Source organism: Scyliorhinus canicula, chromosome 9 (genome assembly GCF_902713615.1).
Source record: "Scyliorhinus canicula chromosome 9, sScyCan1.1, whole genome shotgun sequence".
In the NCBI taxonomy this organism is placed as follows: Eukaryota; Metazoa; Chordata; class Chondrichthyes; order Carcharhiniformes; family Scyliorhinidae; genus Scyliorhinus; species Scyliorhinus canicula.
This window is the reverse complement of record NC_052154.1, coordinates 142,732,743-142,753,423: the sequence shown is the minus strand read 5'-3', so window position 1 is coordinate 142,753,423 and position 20,681 is coordinate 142,732,743. Positions and strand designations below refer to the sequence as shown.

At 42.4% G+C, this 20,681-nt stretch overlaps 1 protein-coding gene across 10 annotated transcripts in view; it reads right to left on the bottom strand.

Moving 5' to 3' along the window:
* cstf3 (cleavage stimulation factor, 3' pre-RNA, subunit 3) overlaps positions 1-20,681 on the bottom strand; it is a 221,347-nt gene that overhangs the window by 113,399 nt on the left and 87,267 nt on the right. For 8 of the 10 annotated variants that reach the window (XR_005461905.1, XR_005461906.1, XM_038807813.1 and 5 more), the window contains exons 11-12: positions 10,695-10,796; positions 10,395-10,490 (exon numbers count right to left, since the gene is read on the bottom strand). Coding sequence is in view for 8 of the 10 variants with exons in the window: in XM_038807813.1 (XP_038663741.1) it covers positions 10,395-10,490; positions 10,695-10,796 (198 nt within the window). In the remaining 2 variants the exon portion in view is untranslated. Of the gene's footprint in view, positions 1-4,422; positions 4,808-9,696; positions 10,365-10,394; positions 10,491-10,694; positions 10,797-20,681 lie in introns of those variants that run through there. The other 2 variants (XM_038807812.1, XM_038807814.1) reach the window with 2 other exon arrangements.

Here is a 20,681-nt window from a genome sequence, read left to right as displayed (position 1 = left end):
TTCTCTAGATTACTAGTTCAGTAAAAATAACCATGGTGCGAATGTTTCCCCATTTGGTGTAATATTAAGAGCTGACTGATCTCAGCTGAGCAACGGATGCTACAATTTGGGAGAAAAGCACCAGAATTCTTCTCCCTAGTTAGGGAGTAAATAATTCATGCTCGAAAGCACATCTACAGAACAGTACCAGCAGTAATCTCTTCAATCATCAATAGCTTTCCAAAGTAAGTGTCAGAACCTGGAACTCAATCCTAAAAATACCTTCAGAGTACGGAGAAAATTAGGAAAGTAAGAGATAAAGACTTTTCCAGATAGACAAAAGTGCATTGTTTTGCCAGCAAGGGAAAAAATTGCAGAGCTAATGAGGTGCTTTTGGTGTGATGTCATAGGCACAAGTGACTCACATCAGAGAACAATTAGCTCAGTTGGCTCGGCAGCTTGCAAGTAGATCAGATTGATCCCAAGAGCATGGGTGTCAATCCCTAATCCTGCTGAGGTAGACTTGGAGCCTGCCTCCTCACCCTATCCATAGTGACAAAAAATCATGGCACTTTGTCATGGTTTTTGTCACGGATCTGCTTTCAGGCAGAGATCCCAATAAGAAAAGCTCACTAAAGGCTTTGACTTCTCCAATTGAATCAATAGGAATATCCAGCCTCAGGATTCAGTATGAATGATAGCAAGCAGCACCCAACAATTCCAAATGAACAGTTATAAAATCAACAATAACCACCCATTTTGGGGAAAGAGACTTTTTGCACTCATTGACTAAAGCAGCAATGTCCCCAATCATAAGATCTGTCATTATGTGGCAAGGTCCCTCTCTGAAGAACAACTACCGTGTGCACACAATTGGCTATAGCAGCAGGCTGGAAATTCCAGCTGGAATCTTGTGTGCACCAAGTCAGATATTAGGCAGTATATTTATATAATTGGTGTGAAGGAACCAAGCCGGTGAATTTTTATTCCTCTCACCTTGTAATGGCAATTGTTTATGGCAGGGGAGGGTAAATATGTTGAAAAAATATCCATGAACATTTTAAAAAGACGTTATAACTACAACAATGATAATTATAGACTTTTAGACTCACTAAATTGAAAAGATCCAAGCTCAGTTCCATAATATCTGACAAATAAACATGAATAAGTATCGGAAAATTAATTAATCTTCCCGGTTAATTCTATTCATACCATAAATCAGTCAAAAAAACTTCAATGTGGTTAGTGTTTGTGACCTTTTATTGTGCTGTTAAGTTTGTACATTTTATTAATTAGTTTATGTAATATGCAACTCCATGTGCATGAATGTCATAGAATCTTGTTAATTAGTTTAAATCCATTTTTGCATGTGATATGGAGTTGTATACGCACCATTGTATTTGCATATAACATTCATGTTAATTGGAAAATCTTGTAGGTGGTAGTGCACGCAAATATCCATGGGTAGTTACGAAGATCATTTTTAAATAAAAGGCGACAGGCTACCAAAAGTTTAAAAAGTAAGTCGTTCACTAGTTAAGGATTGTTGAAACACTCACTCAGCACAGGTCAGCAGCACAGCTTTTTTTTCAAAAGACATACTTGGCCCAACAAAACATCCTCAAGAGCCCAGCAAAATTATAAATCACTGGGGGGCAGCACGGTGGCGCAGTGGTTAGCATTGCGGCCTCACGGCGCTGGGGTCCCAGGTTCAATCCCTGCCCCGTGTCACTGTCGTGCGGAGTTTGCACATTCTCCCCTTGTTTGCGTGGGTTTCACCCCCACAACCCAAAGATGTGCAGGGTAGGTGGATTTGACACATTAAATTGACCCTTATTTGGAAAAAGTGAATTGGGTACTCTAAATTTTAAAAACAAACAAAAAATTAAAAATTAAAGATCACATCTAACCTAAAAATGTAAGCACAGGAGAAATAAACACATGATATATTTACATTGAAGAACGTAGCCACACGTAGCACTGAGCTCTAAATACTAATCTGAAGTTATCAGTTTAAGAAGCAGTCTCATTATTTTGTGTTTAGAAAAAAATGTTATTAGGAAAGAAACTGAATCAGGTAGTCTCATAAGCATTTTTAACCTCCACTAACAGAAATTTGTTTTGAGGCATGTCACTCAAAACTTCAGTGCTTCAGGATCACTAGATTGATGTAATATTTTTTTTAAACCAGAGGATTAAATTAGTAATTTTACTGCCTAAAAATTCTCAACTTAAATCTGGATGGCAACAGAGAAATAGGGATGGACTAAATTCGGCCTAATTCCCCAAGCATCAGAGGCCATACTCTATACTCCAAAGTCAGCTCAAATGATACTCAATGATTCCAAGCAGCCACTTTAAACCCTTTGCTTCTGTCAAAAGGACTCTAATGACTGTTTAAGAACGCCATTCTGAAAAGTCAGAAATGCTTGCAGCTCTTCTATTTCCTTCTAGTCTAGCCTGTCATTTAAGGGGTAACTGGAGCCGATAAAGCTCATTATTTTTTGTTAAACTTAACAAATGTATATCCAAGAGCTTGCTGCTTTACAACAAAAGGAAAATACTGCAGATCCTGGAAATTTGAAATAAAAACAGAATGCTGCAAATACTCAGGTCAGGCAGCAGAGAAACAGCTAATATTTCACGCCGATGAGGGTTATTAACCCAAAACGTTAACCGTTTCTCTCCACAGATGCTACCTGAACTTTTCCAGTACTTTGTTTTTATTGCATTCTTGCTCTACCTCGCTCAACAACAGCAGTGAGCTCCACTCACCTGTCCGCCTCCCAACTTACCCAAGTGCCACTGCTAGCATCAGTCAGAAATATTGGTCCAGAACTGGCATGCTGCTTCAATTCATAGGAACTATTTAGAATAAGCTCATTTTGGCTCAAGCCTTTGCATGCACCGCAAACATTGTCCGTTTTGGACCCAAAAAAGAGCCCTAACAAATTTCTCCTTACTCCTCACTTTCACTATTGATGCGTGTTGGCCTGTGCACATTATATTCAATGCAATAAAAAGCAATATCTTGATAATTATAGCTAAGAATTAAAGATGATGTGAATCAATTATTCGGACTAATAAAATTCAGTGATGTCATTATTTCCAAGTCTCTGTTGTGTAGGAGAGAGAATTTGGGTAGATCCAAAGAAGCCACAATTATTACACTTGGCTACAAACCAATTTTGCAGATTTGGCAAGAGATGGATATAGGTGCAAACGCACAAAGTTCAGGAAATTATGGCGCGCGAAGAAATTATAATGCCCTAATATCACAATTCATTTATCCCTTGGGACATAACAAACCTTACATCATAGATAATGATATGCATCCAGGAAATTCTGGGCTAATGTTTTCTGACCCTCTTCCTGAGAGATCTCAAATATATTTCTATTTTGTTATTTCAGATTCAATGTTTTTATAATTTATATTTATTTTATCTTCCTGTCTTTTTCTACGTGGAACAAACTGATCATGAAAATCAACATTCATTGCTGGCCAGAGTCTGACCGATCAATTGTGTTGCATCAGTGGATTATAATCTGAACAAAGTATATGGAAAGCATCCTAGATTCCACCATGAACAAGTAATCAGATGAGAAAAATAGCTGCAAAAGAGGTTTACTCCTTTTAGAATCTGGACAGCACAAATTAGCGTTTTACAACAGAATTTAAAAATGGATAAATTGAATTCCCATTGCTCTTGGATAACACTTCAAATTAAATTTTCCAATTCATCCATACGAGGGCTGCAAATGTTTTGACCATAAATGATATGAGGATCAAGTTACTTTTTAAAAAAAACACCAAATATATATACCCTAATAACCAAATTTTCTGAATATTGGTGTAAAACTTGTTGGGATAGTCCTGCAACACTACAATTGCACTTAAGAAACCACTGCCTTTCCCATGAGTCTTGCTAATTTTATCAGTGCAAATAAGAAGAGGTAAGGCAAAAATAAATTAATCATTAACCCAGCTGAATTGCAACCTACTGTATCTGATAATCTCATATCCAGTCCACAGAAGGCATAGAAATGAACTAGCAGAAAATGCAAGCCGAGGGTGACATAGGAAGAAAGCAAATATGTTACCAAAATTAGTCAGCTCAATTGACTTCTGAAGATTTAGACAAGTTAAAACAAATATGATTCCCTTATCTACATCTTCAGAAGAATTAAACATGGAATGTAATCATTGGGTAGTGGAGGGCAGTGAAAGACAAACCCATTGTGTATTTAATGCAGAAATTTTCTATTGTATTCATCAATATTCTGGGACATCATACAAGGGGAGACAATACCAAATATGCTCTTCAAGTGAAGAAAGGTTATATCTAGGATGGGAGATAATTGAACCAGGGCACAAAGATGTACCAGTTTTAATAAGACATCATACATTGTCCTTATTTTGAGATACTTTTATTTTATTATTTATAAAGTTAAATAGCAACTTACAGCAATTTGGGAAGCAGAAAGGAGAGTTGGTTGGAGCATTGGCGTGTGTCTGCAGTACAGACACTACAGTAAGTAAAGCGTGACCGCTGGTAAAAAAGTATAATTTACAGCATGGCAGGTTTACACAAGCAAATCCCATTGTATATATAGACATTGGAATTCATATTGGCAAGTAAAAGTGACTAAAATTTATCATAAAGCAAGGTTTTGTCGTCAGGATGTGTGCACCAATGCAAGTAGTTTTAATAAGATATATAAATGTATCACAGGATTAGTCCAAGAAACAATAATCAATTAAGTACATAACCATGAAGATTTCAGGTATTGATAGTTCAAAGCCCAGCAAAAGTTGACAGTAAGGATTCTGCAAAAATTGAAAATGTAAAATAAAAGAGATATTTCGGAACCAAATTAATGCAAGTTTGTGACTGATTGCTTCATGCAACGAAAAGCATGTGATTTTCAAAAAAACAGAACCACAATTGTTATACAGTTTGTTCATATTTATGAGGGCGGGGGGGCTGAGGTGAAGTTAATGCAACAATCAGATCAGCCATGATCTTATTTAATGGAGCAGAGGGGTCATCTGGACTACTCTTGCTCCCATTTCCCATTCTCTTACGTAGTGTCTAAAAAATGTTACGTAGACAGGGGTCTAGATGGAAGACTATGGTCTGATCTTTCAGTTGCTAAATGTATTTGCATTCAAAGTTCTTCCTCACTATCTTCATCCAAACAAGTGCATGCATTGAAGAATATTGTGTGAATTTCCAGCTTTTCTCATTTTCTGAAAATAACTACGCAATGGAAACCAAGGAAGACGCATTCAGTAAATTTAAAGCCATCAAATCTTAGCCCTTGGTACAAGTACAAGATTTTACTACTCAAAATTATATTGACACCTGCTCATTGCTGTCAGCTTAGTGGAGACGATAGTACTGAATAAATCAAAACAGCAGGAGCTTCTGAAAGCAATTTCAGGCTCGTACCAATGAATTGACAGCAGAGGAATGACTTAGATGAAGAAAGAGAAATATACATATCCAAGTTTGCTGATAACACCAAGTTATGTGAACTGTAAATAGAGGGAAACAGGAAGTTGAAATGGATCAAGTGATTGGGGAACACTGCAGCAGATGGAATTGTGGGAATGCCAAGGCTTTGGACCAAGATAGAGGTAAGTATTTTCTAAATGGTGAAACCAGGAACTAAAGGAACAAGGAAGTCCAACGCTCGTGGACAGGTACCAAAATAAACAGCTAATGGAATGGTGCTCTTTATCCCAAAGGAATTGGAATTAAAAACAGGTTTAAGTTGTTTCAAAAAACTATAGTTAACCCGCATTTAGCATACAGAATTCAGTTCTGGACACTGCATCTAAGGCTTTAGAGGGGCAGCAGCAAAGATCACCAGAATGGCTGCTAGGTTAAAATGCTTCAACCACCAAGGCATTTTACATAAGACTAGATCTGGTTTGCTTGACTACAGATGATTACGGGTCATCTAATTGAGAAGTTTATTAAAGGAATTGATAAGAGAACCAATTTCTTCTGGCGGGAACGAAGGATAACAGAGCAAGGTAATTTGAGTGTGATGAATGGAAGCATTTCATCACACAAAAGGTTGTGGAAATGTGGAATTCTTTCCCCAAAATGTTGTTTGTGCTGGAGATTTTAAAACTGATTTAATTTTTTTTTGATAGGCCAAAGTTTAAAGAGCCATGGCGGATGGATGTAGGTAAAGATCAGTCATGACCTCAAAGAATCTATGTAGGAGTTGCAAGGCCTCCTTCTGTTCCAGAGTTGCTGATAAAAATTAGAACATCTAGTTAGTTCTTAGTTAATAGAAAACAACCGGGTGTGGTCGTTGAATGGTATGAAGTTGAAATAACTTGAAACAACAAATTGTCACTTAAGTTCATCAAAAAAAATGATCCTATACTCAATGTGATCCAGAACGTTTTGTGCTGCATGTCAATTACACATTGAAGGTTTTAAAAAACCTCTTAAATTGCCCACATTTGTTTCTCTTCTCATGGGAAAGGGTATCACTGCTGCAAAATGAAATATCATCCCACTTTCTACATCAAATAATTCTAGGGTAGATAAAAAGATCTATAGCATCTTTCACGTCTACCGGAGATCAAGGCGCTTGCCTGTTTTGAGGCATAGTCATGGTTGTAATATGGGAAATACAGCAACCGATTTTCACAAAACAAAATTCCCAGAAAGAGCAATGTGATAATGACCAGATAATCTGTTTTTGATCATCTACTGATAGAGGAACAGATATTGGCCAGGACACACCCACAATCAACTTCAAAATTTTGTGGAATCTTACACATCCACCTGAAGGGGTAGATAGTGCCCCAGTTTAACCGCTCATCAGAAAGATAGCACCTAGCTCAGTACTCCCTCAGCACTGGAGTGTTGACTTTGATATTTTTGTTCAAGTCACGAGTGGGACACGAATCCTCAACATGAATTCAGTGCTACCAATTGATCCACAGCTGACACTGAACAGACAAATATAGGATACACTTCAGTCTCAAATAATTGCCTCTATCACAACCTGCAGAACAGTACTACAGTTACATGAAATGTCATTTTTCTATTCCAGTCATTCAGGTTACTAATTTAATAGCAAATTATAGGCACTATATGCCGAGGACCAGTTCCTATTTGGAACTTGATGGAGACAAACTAAATGATCCCACTTGAACTCATTAAAACTGACAGGGAGAAAACTTTCACCATATTCTAGGCTGGACTTGCATCCAGCTAGAAGGGGAAACATACACGGTGAAAAACAAGTGTTACTAACTACCAAAGCACCCAATCTCCTACTGCTACTTCCTCCTTTCTAGGAATCATTGGATACCTTCACTTGCAGTCTTGCAAGTAATGCAAACCCATTGTCATGCTACCTGAAACACTCAGCTGGCAAGGGTACGAGAACAGATATTACAAATTAAGCCTTCCAATGTGCCCATGTGGCTCTCTGTGCAAATGCATCTGATAACTGCTTTTCAATAAATTCTGCACGGTGATGGTCTAAGATATAGAGGTATGCAACGAGATGAGGTGAAAATGAAATTCTCAAATGTTTACAGTCAAGATGCAAAATAGAGGAATTATCTAACTTCTAAAAAGCAAACTCCATTGTACAATATTGTTTAAAGTGTTTCTTCTTTCCATCTTCTTGCCCACAAATGTCTTTTGTGCTGATGTGCCATGTTGTAAGTGGCCAGACAGTACAAGTGCGGAGAGTCACTTACAGCAATTATCAGCTTTGCTGCAATTAGGAGCGCACCACCAGGAAATCACAAACATAAACTCACATTATCATTTTTATTAAACTGTACAATTTATTGTGGCTGCTGCTTCCCAAGGTGTCTGTGCAAGTTAATTTTTGTGGGCTGGCACCCCAGAATAGACAAAAATTCCAGTGGCCTTTGCTGGGTAATACATGTGCAGATATATCTGGTGATGTCAAGACCAGGCTTCAGAATGGTATCTGTAGGATATTCAGTCAAGACTCTCCAATAGTCAGGCGTTGAAGGACTTATGGAATTATATCCCATCACAAGGCAGTGTCTTTGGGAGCAACGTGGGTATGTTTGAAAGGAAAGTGTAAAACAAAAGTGGATAGAACCTACTGTAATCTTGTGTTACAGAATCAAACATGCATCTAGGAAATGAGTATATAACATTAAAAAATGCAAGGTGCAATTTATTAGTTTGAATGTTATGCTATTCTTAAGCAGGTCAATTCTACTTTAAACAAATTACATTCCTAAGTTACGGCTTACATAAAATATACCCAGAGAACAGTCCTGGACATCGGCTATTACTTTAAATAATTCTCTATTTATGACAGGGATTGTTTGGACAATTGGTCAGATTAAAACTAGTCTGGTTCTCACCCTCTTCTGAATTTACTATCTTAAATGCCTGCAAAATATTTTATATCTCACACTATTTTCCAGTATTAATCATTCCGTTAATTGTAGTTTCCTAATGAGCTTTATGGAAGGCTGATTATCTCAACTGGCTAGACAGCTGCTGTGTGGATCAGATTAACAGCGACAGTAAGGGGTTTGATCCCAATCCGGCCGAGGTAAACCTATGCCCCCCGCCTCCCCGCAGTTTAAAAAAAAAATCATGGCACATTGCTGTGATTAGGCACCATTCAAGGGTAGGTGTTCTCTTTCGTGCAACACGATCATCTTCAGCCCCAGACTGCACTTGGCTCAATTCAGAACAGAAACTCAAATTGAACCACAGACCTCCATTCATATGGTGAATGTTTCAAGTACTAAAGCTTCACCAAATCTGTGGGGCTGCAACGGTCATAAGCAAAAAAGAAACTGAACGAATCGATTGACAGAACTGAGATTTATCCAATTCAAAAGATTACAAATAAAATACAGGGGAAGTCAGAACCCTGGAACATAATAAAGCAAACAGAGAAAATTGGAGATAAGTGTATAAAAACACAAATGCCAGATGAATAAAGGAAGACTACTGTACAAACACAAAGAACAGGCAATGTGAAAAGAAAGAAAAATTTGAATGTAAAATTACAGCTGGGAGGCTTTTTCCAACTTTAAAAAGGAAATAAATGTTATATTATTGCAAGGTTGCTACATTAACATTGCATCTACCTGATGAGAGCTATAGCCAAAGTATGAATCTCACCAATAAACTACTGTTCAATGTGATAACATCCTAGTAGCACTCCTGCTTATCAGATTTGTGAAGACTGCATGCATTTCAGAGTACTAAAAATAAACTGGAAATATGCCTGGACTTAGTTTTTTAAAATTATGACACGATGGAAGGATCAGTTTGTATTTGTAACGACTAAGTTAGTCTCGATCCTGTATGTGATGACAGGTTGATGATGGGCAATGCACTATCATTCAAGACAGAGACTGCCTCTAGGACAACAAAATTGCTCATAAAAGAATCATGTTAATAGATGACCTACATTATTGTTAAGACCCTGCTCCTCAAAGACTTTTGTGCAACAGTGACAGCTGAAATGTCATGGCATGACAAAATCTTGTTTTAAACTAGACAATGTTCTACACTAAAACAATCTCACACAGCAAGGAACTGGTGCTGAAAGTCAGTATGGACTACGTCTGAAATAGCAATAATTTATGTTAAGACCTGGTCTCAAGATTCAATTTCTTCAAACACATTAATGTTCATGAAATTAGAAATGACAAACAACTGCAATATCAACTATACGGTATAAAGGTTGTTTATTTAACCAGTTTATTAAGCCAGGGCTTTAATATGTTACTTAAAAGCATTCATTTCATTACATTACATCAAGACACATTCAATGACATAACCTTTTGATTTTGTGTCTGGCAAATGGGTATCTAAAGCAATTACTTCATTAAAAACTTAAAATAAAAGAAAATCAGGCTAGATAGTTGTCGGCTGATTAGAACATTGCTAGTCTTAGAACAGAAATAAAGATTAAACAAACAATATTATTAAAGGTTAAGAATCTCTTTGGCAAATAAAATGCCTCAGCCGTATACTATTAAATACAAGATACTGTGAGTGAACAGAATAAATGGAACTCTAAAGAAATGACACGGGAGGCAATAAAGAGACACATGACAACTGAATAAAAGGCCAAAGCACATCAGATACCATTAAAGACTATTTTAATGTTGTTGCAACTCCAACATGCAACAATCATTGGTGTGCAATAGGCCCACACATTAAAATTTCATTAAAAATGTTTTAAATCCCTACATGAAATACAGTCTGCATCTACAAATATTAAGTCCCGGCCACCTTTAGCTTTTAAAGTCTGAATATTCACCTAAAATGATTGTATAATATAACTCACTGGTGTGAACTTCATGGAGCAGGGAATGTTACTTTAAAATTAACCTATGAAATTGAGAAGAAAAAAGTATTAACCTCAGCTTCAATGAATAGTTTCCAGAATCTGCCAGAGCTTGGGAACTGGGTGACAAGTCGCTCATAGGTCTTCCGCGCTTTGTCTATGGGTTGGTTCTAAAAGTAAAAACCATTAAAAATAATATTTTTTTAATTTTTTTTTTTTTTTTTTACAGCATTTAAAAATATGCAATGATAAGCTTTTGATGCTTTACTCCCAGTCATCTCAGTAAGAGGCAATTTCAACCAACTGTTTTAAAAATCATACTGTGCAAATTTTTGAACTGTATAATAAACAAACATAACCCTATTTCACTAAACCTGTGCCTCTCGTATGAGAATGCTCCATGCATCAAGGTCATATGGATTTTCTTCTAATTTCTTTTCTGCCTTCTTCACTTTTTCAGGAACATACTCTGGAGCCTGTAGAGAAAGAAAGTATAAACTTACACCATTTGTATGGCTCTTAGCTGCTTCATAAACAGCATTTCAAATATTGCCCACATCACAAAAAATGAAATGGAAACTACATCAAGTCAAGATCAAAATGCAGTAAATACCGCTGTAACAAACTACTGCAAAATTAATAGTAGGGATACAATTTTCACATTTATCACCAATGTCACTGAAATGCAAGTATATGGACTTGTGATTACAGAAGGGTAGTTAACCGTACTGCGATACTTAAAGTAATTTTTGAGTGGATGGATTTAATGCATGTTCAGTATTTTTGGATTTGTATTATGATCTTTCTTAATCAATCAAGCTTTTATAGTTCTGAAAAATAAATCAAAGCAGTGCCTCCAAAACATCTCCTGCAAAGAAAAATATCAAGGTTTTAAACAATCGAGGGAATTGAGTGTACTACTGACAGGTTTGTAGATGACACAAAAATAGGTGGGAAGGCAAGTGGTGAGGATGACAGTGTCGACAGAAGATATGGACGCAGTTGTCAAAAGCTTGGCAGATGGAATATGATGCAAGAAAATGTGACGTTATGTACGTTAATAGGAATACTAAAGGAGCTGAATTATTTAAATGGAGAAAGTCTGCAGAAACCTGCAGTACATTTGGGGGTCCTTGTGCATAAATCACAAAAAAACTAGCATGCAAATTCAGCAGGTAATAGGGAAGGCAAATGGAATGTTGGCCTTTACTTCAAAGGGAATAGAGTATATAAATAGAGAGGTCTTCCAAAAAGTATACAAAGCACTAATTAGGCCACATCCTGGAATTATAAACAGTTTTGGCCCCCTTATCCAAAAAAAAATATTCTGGCATTGGAGACAGCCCAGAGAAGGTTCACTAGGTTGACCTCAGGTGTGGAGGGATTTTATTATGAGGTTCAATAGGATGGACCTGTACTCGTTGAAGTTTAGGAGATTGAGAGGCACTCTTATTGAGACATGTAGTACTCTCAGGGGGCTAGACAGGGTAAACGCTGAGAGGATGTTAACTCTTATGTGACAGTTTAGGACCAGAGTGCATAATCTCAAGAGTAAGGGGTCACCCATTTAAGACAGAGATCAGGAGGAATTTCTTCCGAGGGTAGTGAATCTGTGGAGTTGTTTATCGCAGAGAGCTGTAGAGACTAGGTCGTTAAGTAGGTTCACGGCTGAGATAGATTTTTAATCAGTGAAGGAATCAAGGGTTATGGGGATAAGGCAGGAAAGTGAAGTTGAGGATTAGATCAGATATGATCTCATTGAATCATGGAGCAGACTACTTCTGCTCCAACATCTTGTGGTCTAAACTTGAAAGAATAGCATTACATCAACTAGATCACCCTTTTTCAATACTAGCATCTTAAAATCTCCTCTATTCGGATTTAGTTTTAATCCACTTAAGTCAACCAAGATTGTGGGGGTAGCATGGCTGCCTCACGGCGCCGAGGTCCCAGGTTCGATCCCGGCTCTGGGTCACTGTCCGTGTGACGTTTGCACATTCTCCCCGTGTTTGCGTGGGTCTCACCCCCATAACCCAAAGATGTGCAGGGTAGGTGGATTGGCCATGCTAAATTGCCCCTCAACTGGAAAAAATGAATTGGGTATGCTAAACTTATTTTGAAAAAATGCTTGAATTGATTTATCACAGACTTGGAGAAAAAAGACTAATGCTTTTGTTGGAGGCCCTGGGCCAGGACCACCCAACCATCGAGGTACTGCATTCACTTCTGAGCATTGCACTTCATGGAAGTGATGATGTGCGAATTCACCAAAATACCAGAACTTGAAGGATTAAATTATGGGGACAAGTGACATAAACTTGGGTGTATAGTCCCATGAGTATGCAAGATCATGGAGGAACTAAGGGAACTGGCCATCTTGGACTGGGAATTGTGCAATGAGAAAGGATTAGTTGGCAATCTAGTTGAGAGAACCCTTGGGACGAGTGGCCATAATATGTTAGAATTCTTTATCAAGGTGGTTGGTGAGATAGTTGATTCTGAGATCAGGGTACTGAACCTCAATAAAAGGTAACTATGATGGTATGACAAGAGTTCACTATGATGGACTGGGAAACATTACTTAAAGGAATGACCGTGAGCAGGCACTGGCTTTAGGGACAAATAGGTGAACTCCAAAAGTTGTTTATTCCTATGAAGCTCAAGAGTAGAAAGGGGACAGTGGCCAAACGATGGTCTACATGGAAAATTAGAGATAGTATTAGATTCAAAGAAGAAGCTTACAAATTAGCAAGAAAAAGAAACAGACCGAAGGATGAACAGTTTTTTTAAAAAGGTGGACCACGGAATTAATTAAGGGGAAAATACAATATGAAAGTACATAAAAATAGACAGTAAAAGTTTCTGTAGGTATGTAAACAGAAAGGGGCTGCATGGTGCACTGTGGTTAGCACTGCTGCCTACGGCACAGAGGACCCGGGTTCCATCTATGTGGAGTTTGCACATTACCCGTGTCTGCATGGGTTTCACCCCCGCACCAAAGATGTGTAGGTTAAGTGGATTGGCCACACTAAATTGCCCCTTCGAGGAAAAAGTATTGGGTACTTTAAATATACTTTAAAAAGAGAAAAAAAAGAAAATTATAACAGGATTAGACAAGTTAGATTTAGAAAGAATGTCCCAATGGCAGGGGAAGTCCAGAACCAGGGGTCTTAGTTTGAGGATAAGGAATAAATCTTTTAGGACTGAAGTGTCTTCACCCAGAGAATGGTGGATCTGTGGAATTCACTACCACAGAAAGTAGTTGAGGCCAAAACATTGTGATTTCAAGAAGGAATTACATATAGATCTTGGGGCTAAAGGGATCAAGGGATATGGGTGGGGAAGGCAGGATCAGGGTATTGAATATGATGATCAGCCATGATCGTAATGATTGGCGGAGCAGGCTCAAGGGCTGTATGGCCTGCTCCTGCTTCAATTTTTCTATGTATGTTTCTATCAAGGAACTGTGATGGAATTCAAAATAAGAGTGCATAATCCTGAAATTTGAGTTAGGCGTTAGAGTGAACCTGGAAAGCTGCCTTTCAAACAAATGCTCGTAACAATCTGGTACTCTTTCCCCAAAAGACTATGGATTCTCGGTCAATTGAAGATTTCAAAACAGAAATAAGACTGGTTTGTGTGTTCTTATAAGGGCATGGAGCAACGGAAAATGGATTCCATGATTAATTGAAATGCAGAACAGCATATCCCTGACACCACACTCCAGTTTTGAAGATGTCATATGGACTGGAAACATGAACTTTGCTGCTCCCTTCACAGATGCTACTCAGCTTGCTGAATTTTCCAGTATTTTCTATTTATATTATAGCACACTCCTATTCTAATGTCCCAGGTTCAAACAATGTCTGTCAGATGAACGTAACAGCATTATAACTGTTCAGATTAGGCCAGAGATATTGGGACTACAAGTCAGTGTTTAAAATCAAGTGATTTTTTTTGGGCATATTTTAAATTTACAGCTCCCCATCAGCTCAGTGAGCAGTTAAACCATTGAAACCAAGCTTTTTTTGAATTCAGTACTAGGTCTGTCATGAATTAGCTGATCTCTGCGATAACCATGTATTTGGGAAGATAGTAGTAGGGGCAAATACAGAATGAGACACAGAAATTTTTAAAACACTGTTTGTGAGTACGTGTAATGTAAGTGCGCACGTGAGAACACAATTGTGCGATGTCCTGATTACTCAAATATTCTGATGAGACTCACTCATCAAGTCATGCACACGAATAAGGATAACACGAGGAAGATACTAGATGGAAAGCGCTGTCTGCGCACCACCACCTGGGATGGAGCTGATATCTTCAGGAGAGATGGGAAGGGGAGATATTTGCTAAGAAAATGTAGTCTCTAACTTAATTGACCACTGAAAGTCCAAGATAATGTCTTTAAATTATACATTGCTGATATAGATGCATTTACTGACAGTATTACCATTTTGATGGTAATGGAGAAATATGGAAACATATACCAAGTCAAAACGCCAAAAGGTTTCTGCTTGAAAACACAAGCTACACAGCTTCAGATAATGCCTATTTTAGAGAAAGAACAAAGTCTGATGAAGGAAATCACTTATGAAAGCTGTTGGTTTGGAAACATCAAACACTTGGGGGTCTCATTCACTATACTAGAGTATACATCTGGACTTAGAATATTAGTGCCAGACCGCAAACTGACAGTTATGGCTTAGCTAGAGACAAAACCACAACTCTTTAATTACGCCTTTCCCAATAACACCAAGGCAATGTAACTCGTGAACAGCAATGGGAAAGTGGGGTGCTTGAGAGAAATAATTGTGATGGGCAAAATAGGGATCACATATTTCAAATAAGATCTTTCTCGACTCAGGTTATGAAATAACTCAGTCCAGTCAAAACCATAATAATGTGAACAAGAATTTCTCTCCTCTTCATAGAAGCAAGAAGGAATTTGGCTATTACTGGTCAAAGCTCTATGATATTTGCACAAGCATGTCCCATAGCATATCAAACCAATAATCTTGATCAGAATAGGGACTTCCGGTTGCGGCTATGACTAGCTAAGCCGCACATTTGGAAGCTCCTGCAACAAGGGTGTTTTTGGGCCAATTGGAGGGCCCCAACGGCGCTGAAAAAACGAATCCCGGTGGGGGAAGGTCCCCTGAGGAGAACTAGACCGATTTTATGGTCGGTACCCGGAGTGGAGCGGCAAGAAAAACGGCAGCAGCTCCCCAAAAAAAGCGGGGGAAGAAAATCAAAATGGCGGCCGGCGGTGCACCGGAGGAGTGGAAGAAATGGGCGGAGGAGCAGCAGGCCGCTCTCCTCCGTTTTTTCACGGAGATGAAAGTGGAACTCTTAGAGTCCATGAACGCGACGGCCACCAGGTTGGTGGGAGCCCAGGCGATCCAAGAGGCGTCGATTAAAGATCTGCAGCAGGAGATGGCCGCGAGGGAGGAGGAGGCCACAGTCATCGGGGCAAAGGTGGAGGCGCACGAGGCACTCCACACGAAGTGGCAGAGCCGCTTCGAGGAGCTGGACACTCGGATGAGGAGGAAAAATTTGAGGATCCTGGGCCTGGAAGAAGGCCTGGAGGGGTCGGATCTCCCGGGATATGTGGCGGAGATGTTGAGCTCCCTGATGGGGGAAGGGGCCGGTCCGGCGCCCCTGGAATTGGAAGAGGCATACCGGGTCATGGCCAGGAGGCCTAGGGCAAACGAGCCCCCGAGGGCGGTGCTGGTGCGGTTCCAGCGGCTAAGTGATCGAGAGAAAGTCCTGAGGTGGGCTAAAAGGGAGAAAAGCAGCAAGTGGCAGAACTCGACGGTAAGGGTGTACCAGGACTGGAGTGCGGAGGTGGCAAAGCGGCGGGCCCGGTACAACCGGACAAAGGCGGTGCTACACGCGAAAAAGATCAAATTTGGAATGTTGCAACCGGCGCGCTTGTGGGTCACCTACAAGGACCAACATCATTATTTCGAGTCCCCAGAGGAGGCCTGGACCTTTGTACAAGAGGAAAAGTTGGACACGAACTAAAACCTGGGAGCACCGGCGGTCGTAGCCGCCGGGGGACTCTTGATTGTGCAAGTGGCCCTTTTCTTTTTCAGGCCAGGTCGGAACTGGGTAACAGTTTCGTGGAGTGTTTGGGGTGTTTTTTCTCGAACGGTTGACTTTTCTGAATATTTTGAAGGTTTCGAGTTGTTGGGTGTTTCTGTATATTTGTACTGTTGAAATCTCTATTGTGGGTCGTTGGCTTCTTATGGGGTGTTTTCTCCCGTTTCCAATTTCCCTTAGTTATTTACCCCTCCTACCCTTTTTCTTTGGGTGCTTGGGGGGGTTTTTTGGTTCTTTTTTTTCTTTTCGGGTTATGGTTATCTGCGGTTATTTATACTGCTTGATGGAGGGTGATGGTTGGGCACGCGGTTAGTTGAGAGTTAGTTAATTATTTTGTTATTTAAGTATGTAGTTAAGTATTTATGTATTTAGTTGCCATTGGGTATTTGTATTTATATCGTTAAGTTGGGGAGACGGGACGGGGGGGAGCGGGTTGATTATGCGGGTCTTTCTCGGGGGTTTTAAGGGGATCTTTCACGGGCGCAGATGGGGTGAACCGGGAGGAGTCGGAATGTGGCAGGAGCAGCCGGGTCAGCGGAGACCAGCTGACTCTCGGGAGTACGATGTGGGGTACATCGCGGCTAGGAGGGGTCCTAGCCAGGGGGGGGGGGGGGGGGGGGGGGGGGAAGGGGGGGGGACTGGGGGGGGACACCGGGTTGCTGCTAGAAAGACCAGGGACGAGAAGGGGAGAGCCGGGGGGGGTGGGGGGGGGGGGGCCATCGCTATGGGAAGCGGGTCAGAAAAGAAGGGATGACCCGGGGCGAGCAAGGGACAAGACATGGCTAATCGACAGGGAGTAGGGACGGGTCGCTCTGCGACCCGATTGATCACGTGGAACGTAAGGGGGCTGAATGGGCCGGTCAAAAGATCAAGGGTCTTCTCACACCTGAAGGGACTGAAGGCTGATGTAGCAATGCTGCAGGAGACTCATTTGAGGGTAGCAGATCAGGTCCGCCTGAGAAGGGGGTGGGTGGGACAGGTGTTCCACTCAGGCTTGGATATCAAGAACCGGGGGGTGGCGATTTTGGTGGGAAAGAGAGTGTCGTTTGTGGCGGCAGAGGTGGTGGCAGACAAGGAGGGCAGGTACGTGATGGTGAGGGGTAGGCTGCAGGGAGAGAGTGTGGTACTGGTAAATGTGTATGCCCCGAACTGGGACGACGCGGGTTTTATGAGGCGCCTGCTGGGCCTCATCCCGGGACTGGAGGCAGGGGGCCTGATCATGGGAGGGGACTTTAATACGGTGTTAGACCCTGGGCTGGATAGATCGAGTTCCAGGACGAATAGGAGGCCGGCAGCGGCAGAGGTGTTAAGGGGGTTCATGGAGCAGATGGGAGGGGTAGACCCATGGAGATTTGGTAGGCCTAGGGCGAGGGAGTATTCTTTTTTCTCCCACGTCCACAGAGTGTACTCTAGGATCGATTTTTTCGTATTGAACAGGGGGCTGATGCCGAGAGTGCAGGACACGGAGTACTCGGCCATTGCGATATCGGACCATGCACCACATTGGGTGGACGTGGAAATGGGGGAGGCGCGGGATCAACGCCCGTTGTGGCGCCTGGATGTAGGGCTGTTGGCGGACGAAGAGGTGTGCAGAAGGGTGAGAACGGGCATTGAGAACTATCTGGGTACGAATGACACAGGTGAGGTGCAGGTGGGGACGGTCTGGGAGGCCTTGAAAGCAGTGATTAGAGGAGAGCTGATCTCCATAAGGGCACACAGAGAGAGGAAGGAGAGGCAGGAAAGGGAGAGGCTGGTGGGGGAGCTCCTAGAAGTAGATAGGAAATATGCGGCGGCGCCAGAGGAGGGGCTATTAAGGGAGCGGCGTAGCTTGCAGGCCAGGTTCGACCTACTGACCACTAGGAAGGCGGAAATGCAGTGGAGAAGGGCGCAGGGTGCGGCGTATGAGTACGGGGAAAAGGCGAGCAGGATGCTGGCACACCAGCTTCGTAAGCGAGATGCAGCCAGAGAGATTGGGGGAGTGAGAGAGAGGGGTGGGGATGTAGTGCAGAAGGGGCAAGAGGTGAATAGGGTCTTTAGGGACTTCTATAGGGAATTGTATAGGTCTGAACCGCCGAAGAGGAGAGGGGGAATGAAGAACTTTCTCGACAAACTGGGGTTCCCAAAGGTACAGGAGGAGCTGGTGGAAGGGTTGGGGGCGCCGATAGAGCTGCAGGAGCTAATTAAAGGGATAGGCCAGATGCAGGCGGGGAAGGCGCCGGGGCCGGATGGGTTCCCGGTGGAGTTTTACAGGAAATTTGTGGACTTGGTGGGTCCAGTGCTGGTGCGAGCCTTCAATGAGGCGCGCGAGGGGGGGGTTCTGCCCCCAACAATGTCGCAGGCCCTGATCTCCTTGATTTTGAAGCGGGACAAGGACCCGGTCCAGTGCGGGTCCTACAGGCCTATCTCCCTCTTAAATGTAGATGCCAAGCTGTTAGCAAAGGTCCTGGCAACCAGGATAGAGGACTGTGTGCCAGGGGTAGTCCATGAAGACCAGACGGGGTTCGTGAAGGGACGCCAACTTAACACAAATGTTCGGAGATTGTTAAATGTGATTATGATGCCAGCAGTGGAAGGGGAGGCGGAGATAGTGGTAGCGCTGGACGCGGAGAAGGCATTTGACAGGGTGGAGTGGGAATACTTGTGGGAGACGTTGGAAAGGTTTGGGTTTGGGGAGGGATTTATCAAGTGGGTAAAACTGCTCTATTCAGCTCCGATGGCAAGTGTGGTAACAAACGGGAGGAGGTCAGAATATTTTGGGCTCCATCGAGGTACTAGGCAGGGATGTCCCCTATCTCCCTTACTCTTTGCATTAGCGATTGAGCCGTTGGCGATGGCACTGAGGGGTTCAGGGGGGTGGAGAGGACTGACAAGGGGAGGGGAGGAACATCGGGTCTCGCTCTATGCGGATGATTTGTTGTTGTATGTGGCAGACCCGGAGGGGGGAATGCCGGAGGTAATGGGGATACTAGCGGAGTTCGGGGATTTTTCGGGATATAAATTAAATCTGGGGAAAAGTGAGGTCTTTGTAATACACCCGGGAGACCAAGGGGAGGGAATTGGGAGGCTCCCCTTCAAAAGAGCAGTTAAAAGTTTTAGGTATTTGGGGGTGCAGGTGGCAAAGAACTGGGGGACCCTACACAAGTTGAACTTTTCCAGACTGGTGGAGCAGATGGAGGAGGAGTTTAAGAGGTGGGACATGGTGCCGCTGTCGCTAGCAGGGAGGGTGCAGTCAGTTAAAATGACGGTCCTCCCGAGGTTCTTGTTTTTGTTCCAGTGTCTGCCCATCTTCCTCCCCAGGGCCTTTTTCAAGAAGGTAACGAGTAGTATCATGGGGTATGTGTGGGCACATGGTACCCCGAGAGTTAGAAGGGTCTTTTTGGAGCGGAGTAGGGATAGTGGAGGGCTGGCGTTACCCAACCTTTCCGGATATTACTGGGCGGCAAATACATCGATGGTACGAAAGTGGATGATGGAAGGGGAGGGGGCAGCCTGGAAGCGCATGGAGAGGGCGTCCTGCGGCAACATAAGCTTAGGGGCACTGGTAACGGCACCATGGCCGCTCCCTCCCACGAGGTATACCACGAGCCCGGTGGTGGCGGCCACCCTCAAGATCTGGGGGCAGTGGAGGCGACACAGGGGGGAAGTGGGAGGTCTGATAGGGGCACCACTAAGAGGGAACCACAGATTTGCGCCGGGAAACACAGGAGGGGGATTCCAGAGCTGGCAGAGGGCGGGTATTAGACAACTGAGGGACTTGTTTATAGAGGGGAGGTTTGCGAGCCTGGGAGAGCTGGAGGAGAAATTTGGGCTCCCCCCGGGGAACACGTTCAGGTACCTCCAAGTGAAGGCATTTGCCAGACGACAGGTAGCGGGGTTCCCCGCGCTCCCCGACAGGGGGGTGAGTGAGAGGGTGCTATCAGGGGTCTGGGTCGGGGAGGGGAAGATCTCGGACATCTATAAGATTATGCAGGAGGTGGAGGAGGTACCAGTAGAGGAGCTGAAAGATAAGTGGGAGTTAGAGCTGGGGGAACAGATAGAGGACGGGACATGGGCAGACGCCCTGGAGAGGGTTAACTCGTCGTCGTCATGTGCGCGACTAAGTCTCATTCAATTTAAGGTACTGCATAGAGCCCACATGACGGGGACAAGGATGAGTCGGTTTTTCGGGGGTGAAGACAGGTGTATTAGATGTTCGGGAAGCCCTGCGAATCATGCACATATGTTTTGGGCATGTCCGGCACTGGAGGAGTTCTGGA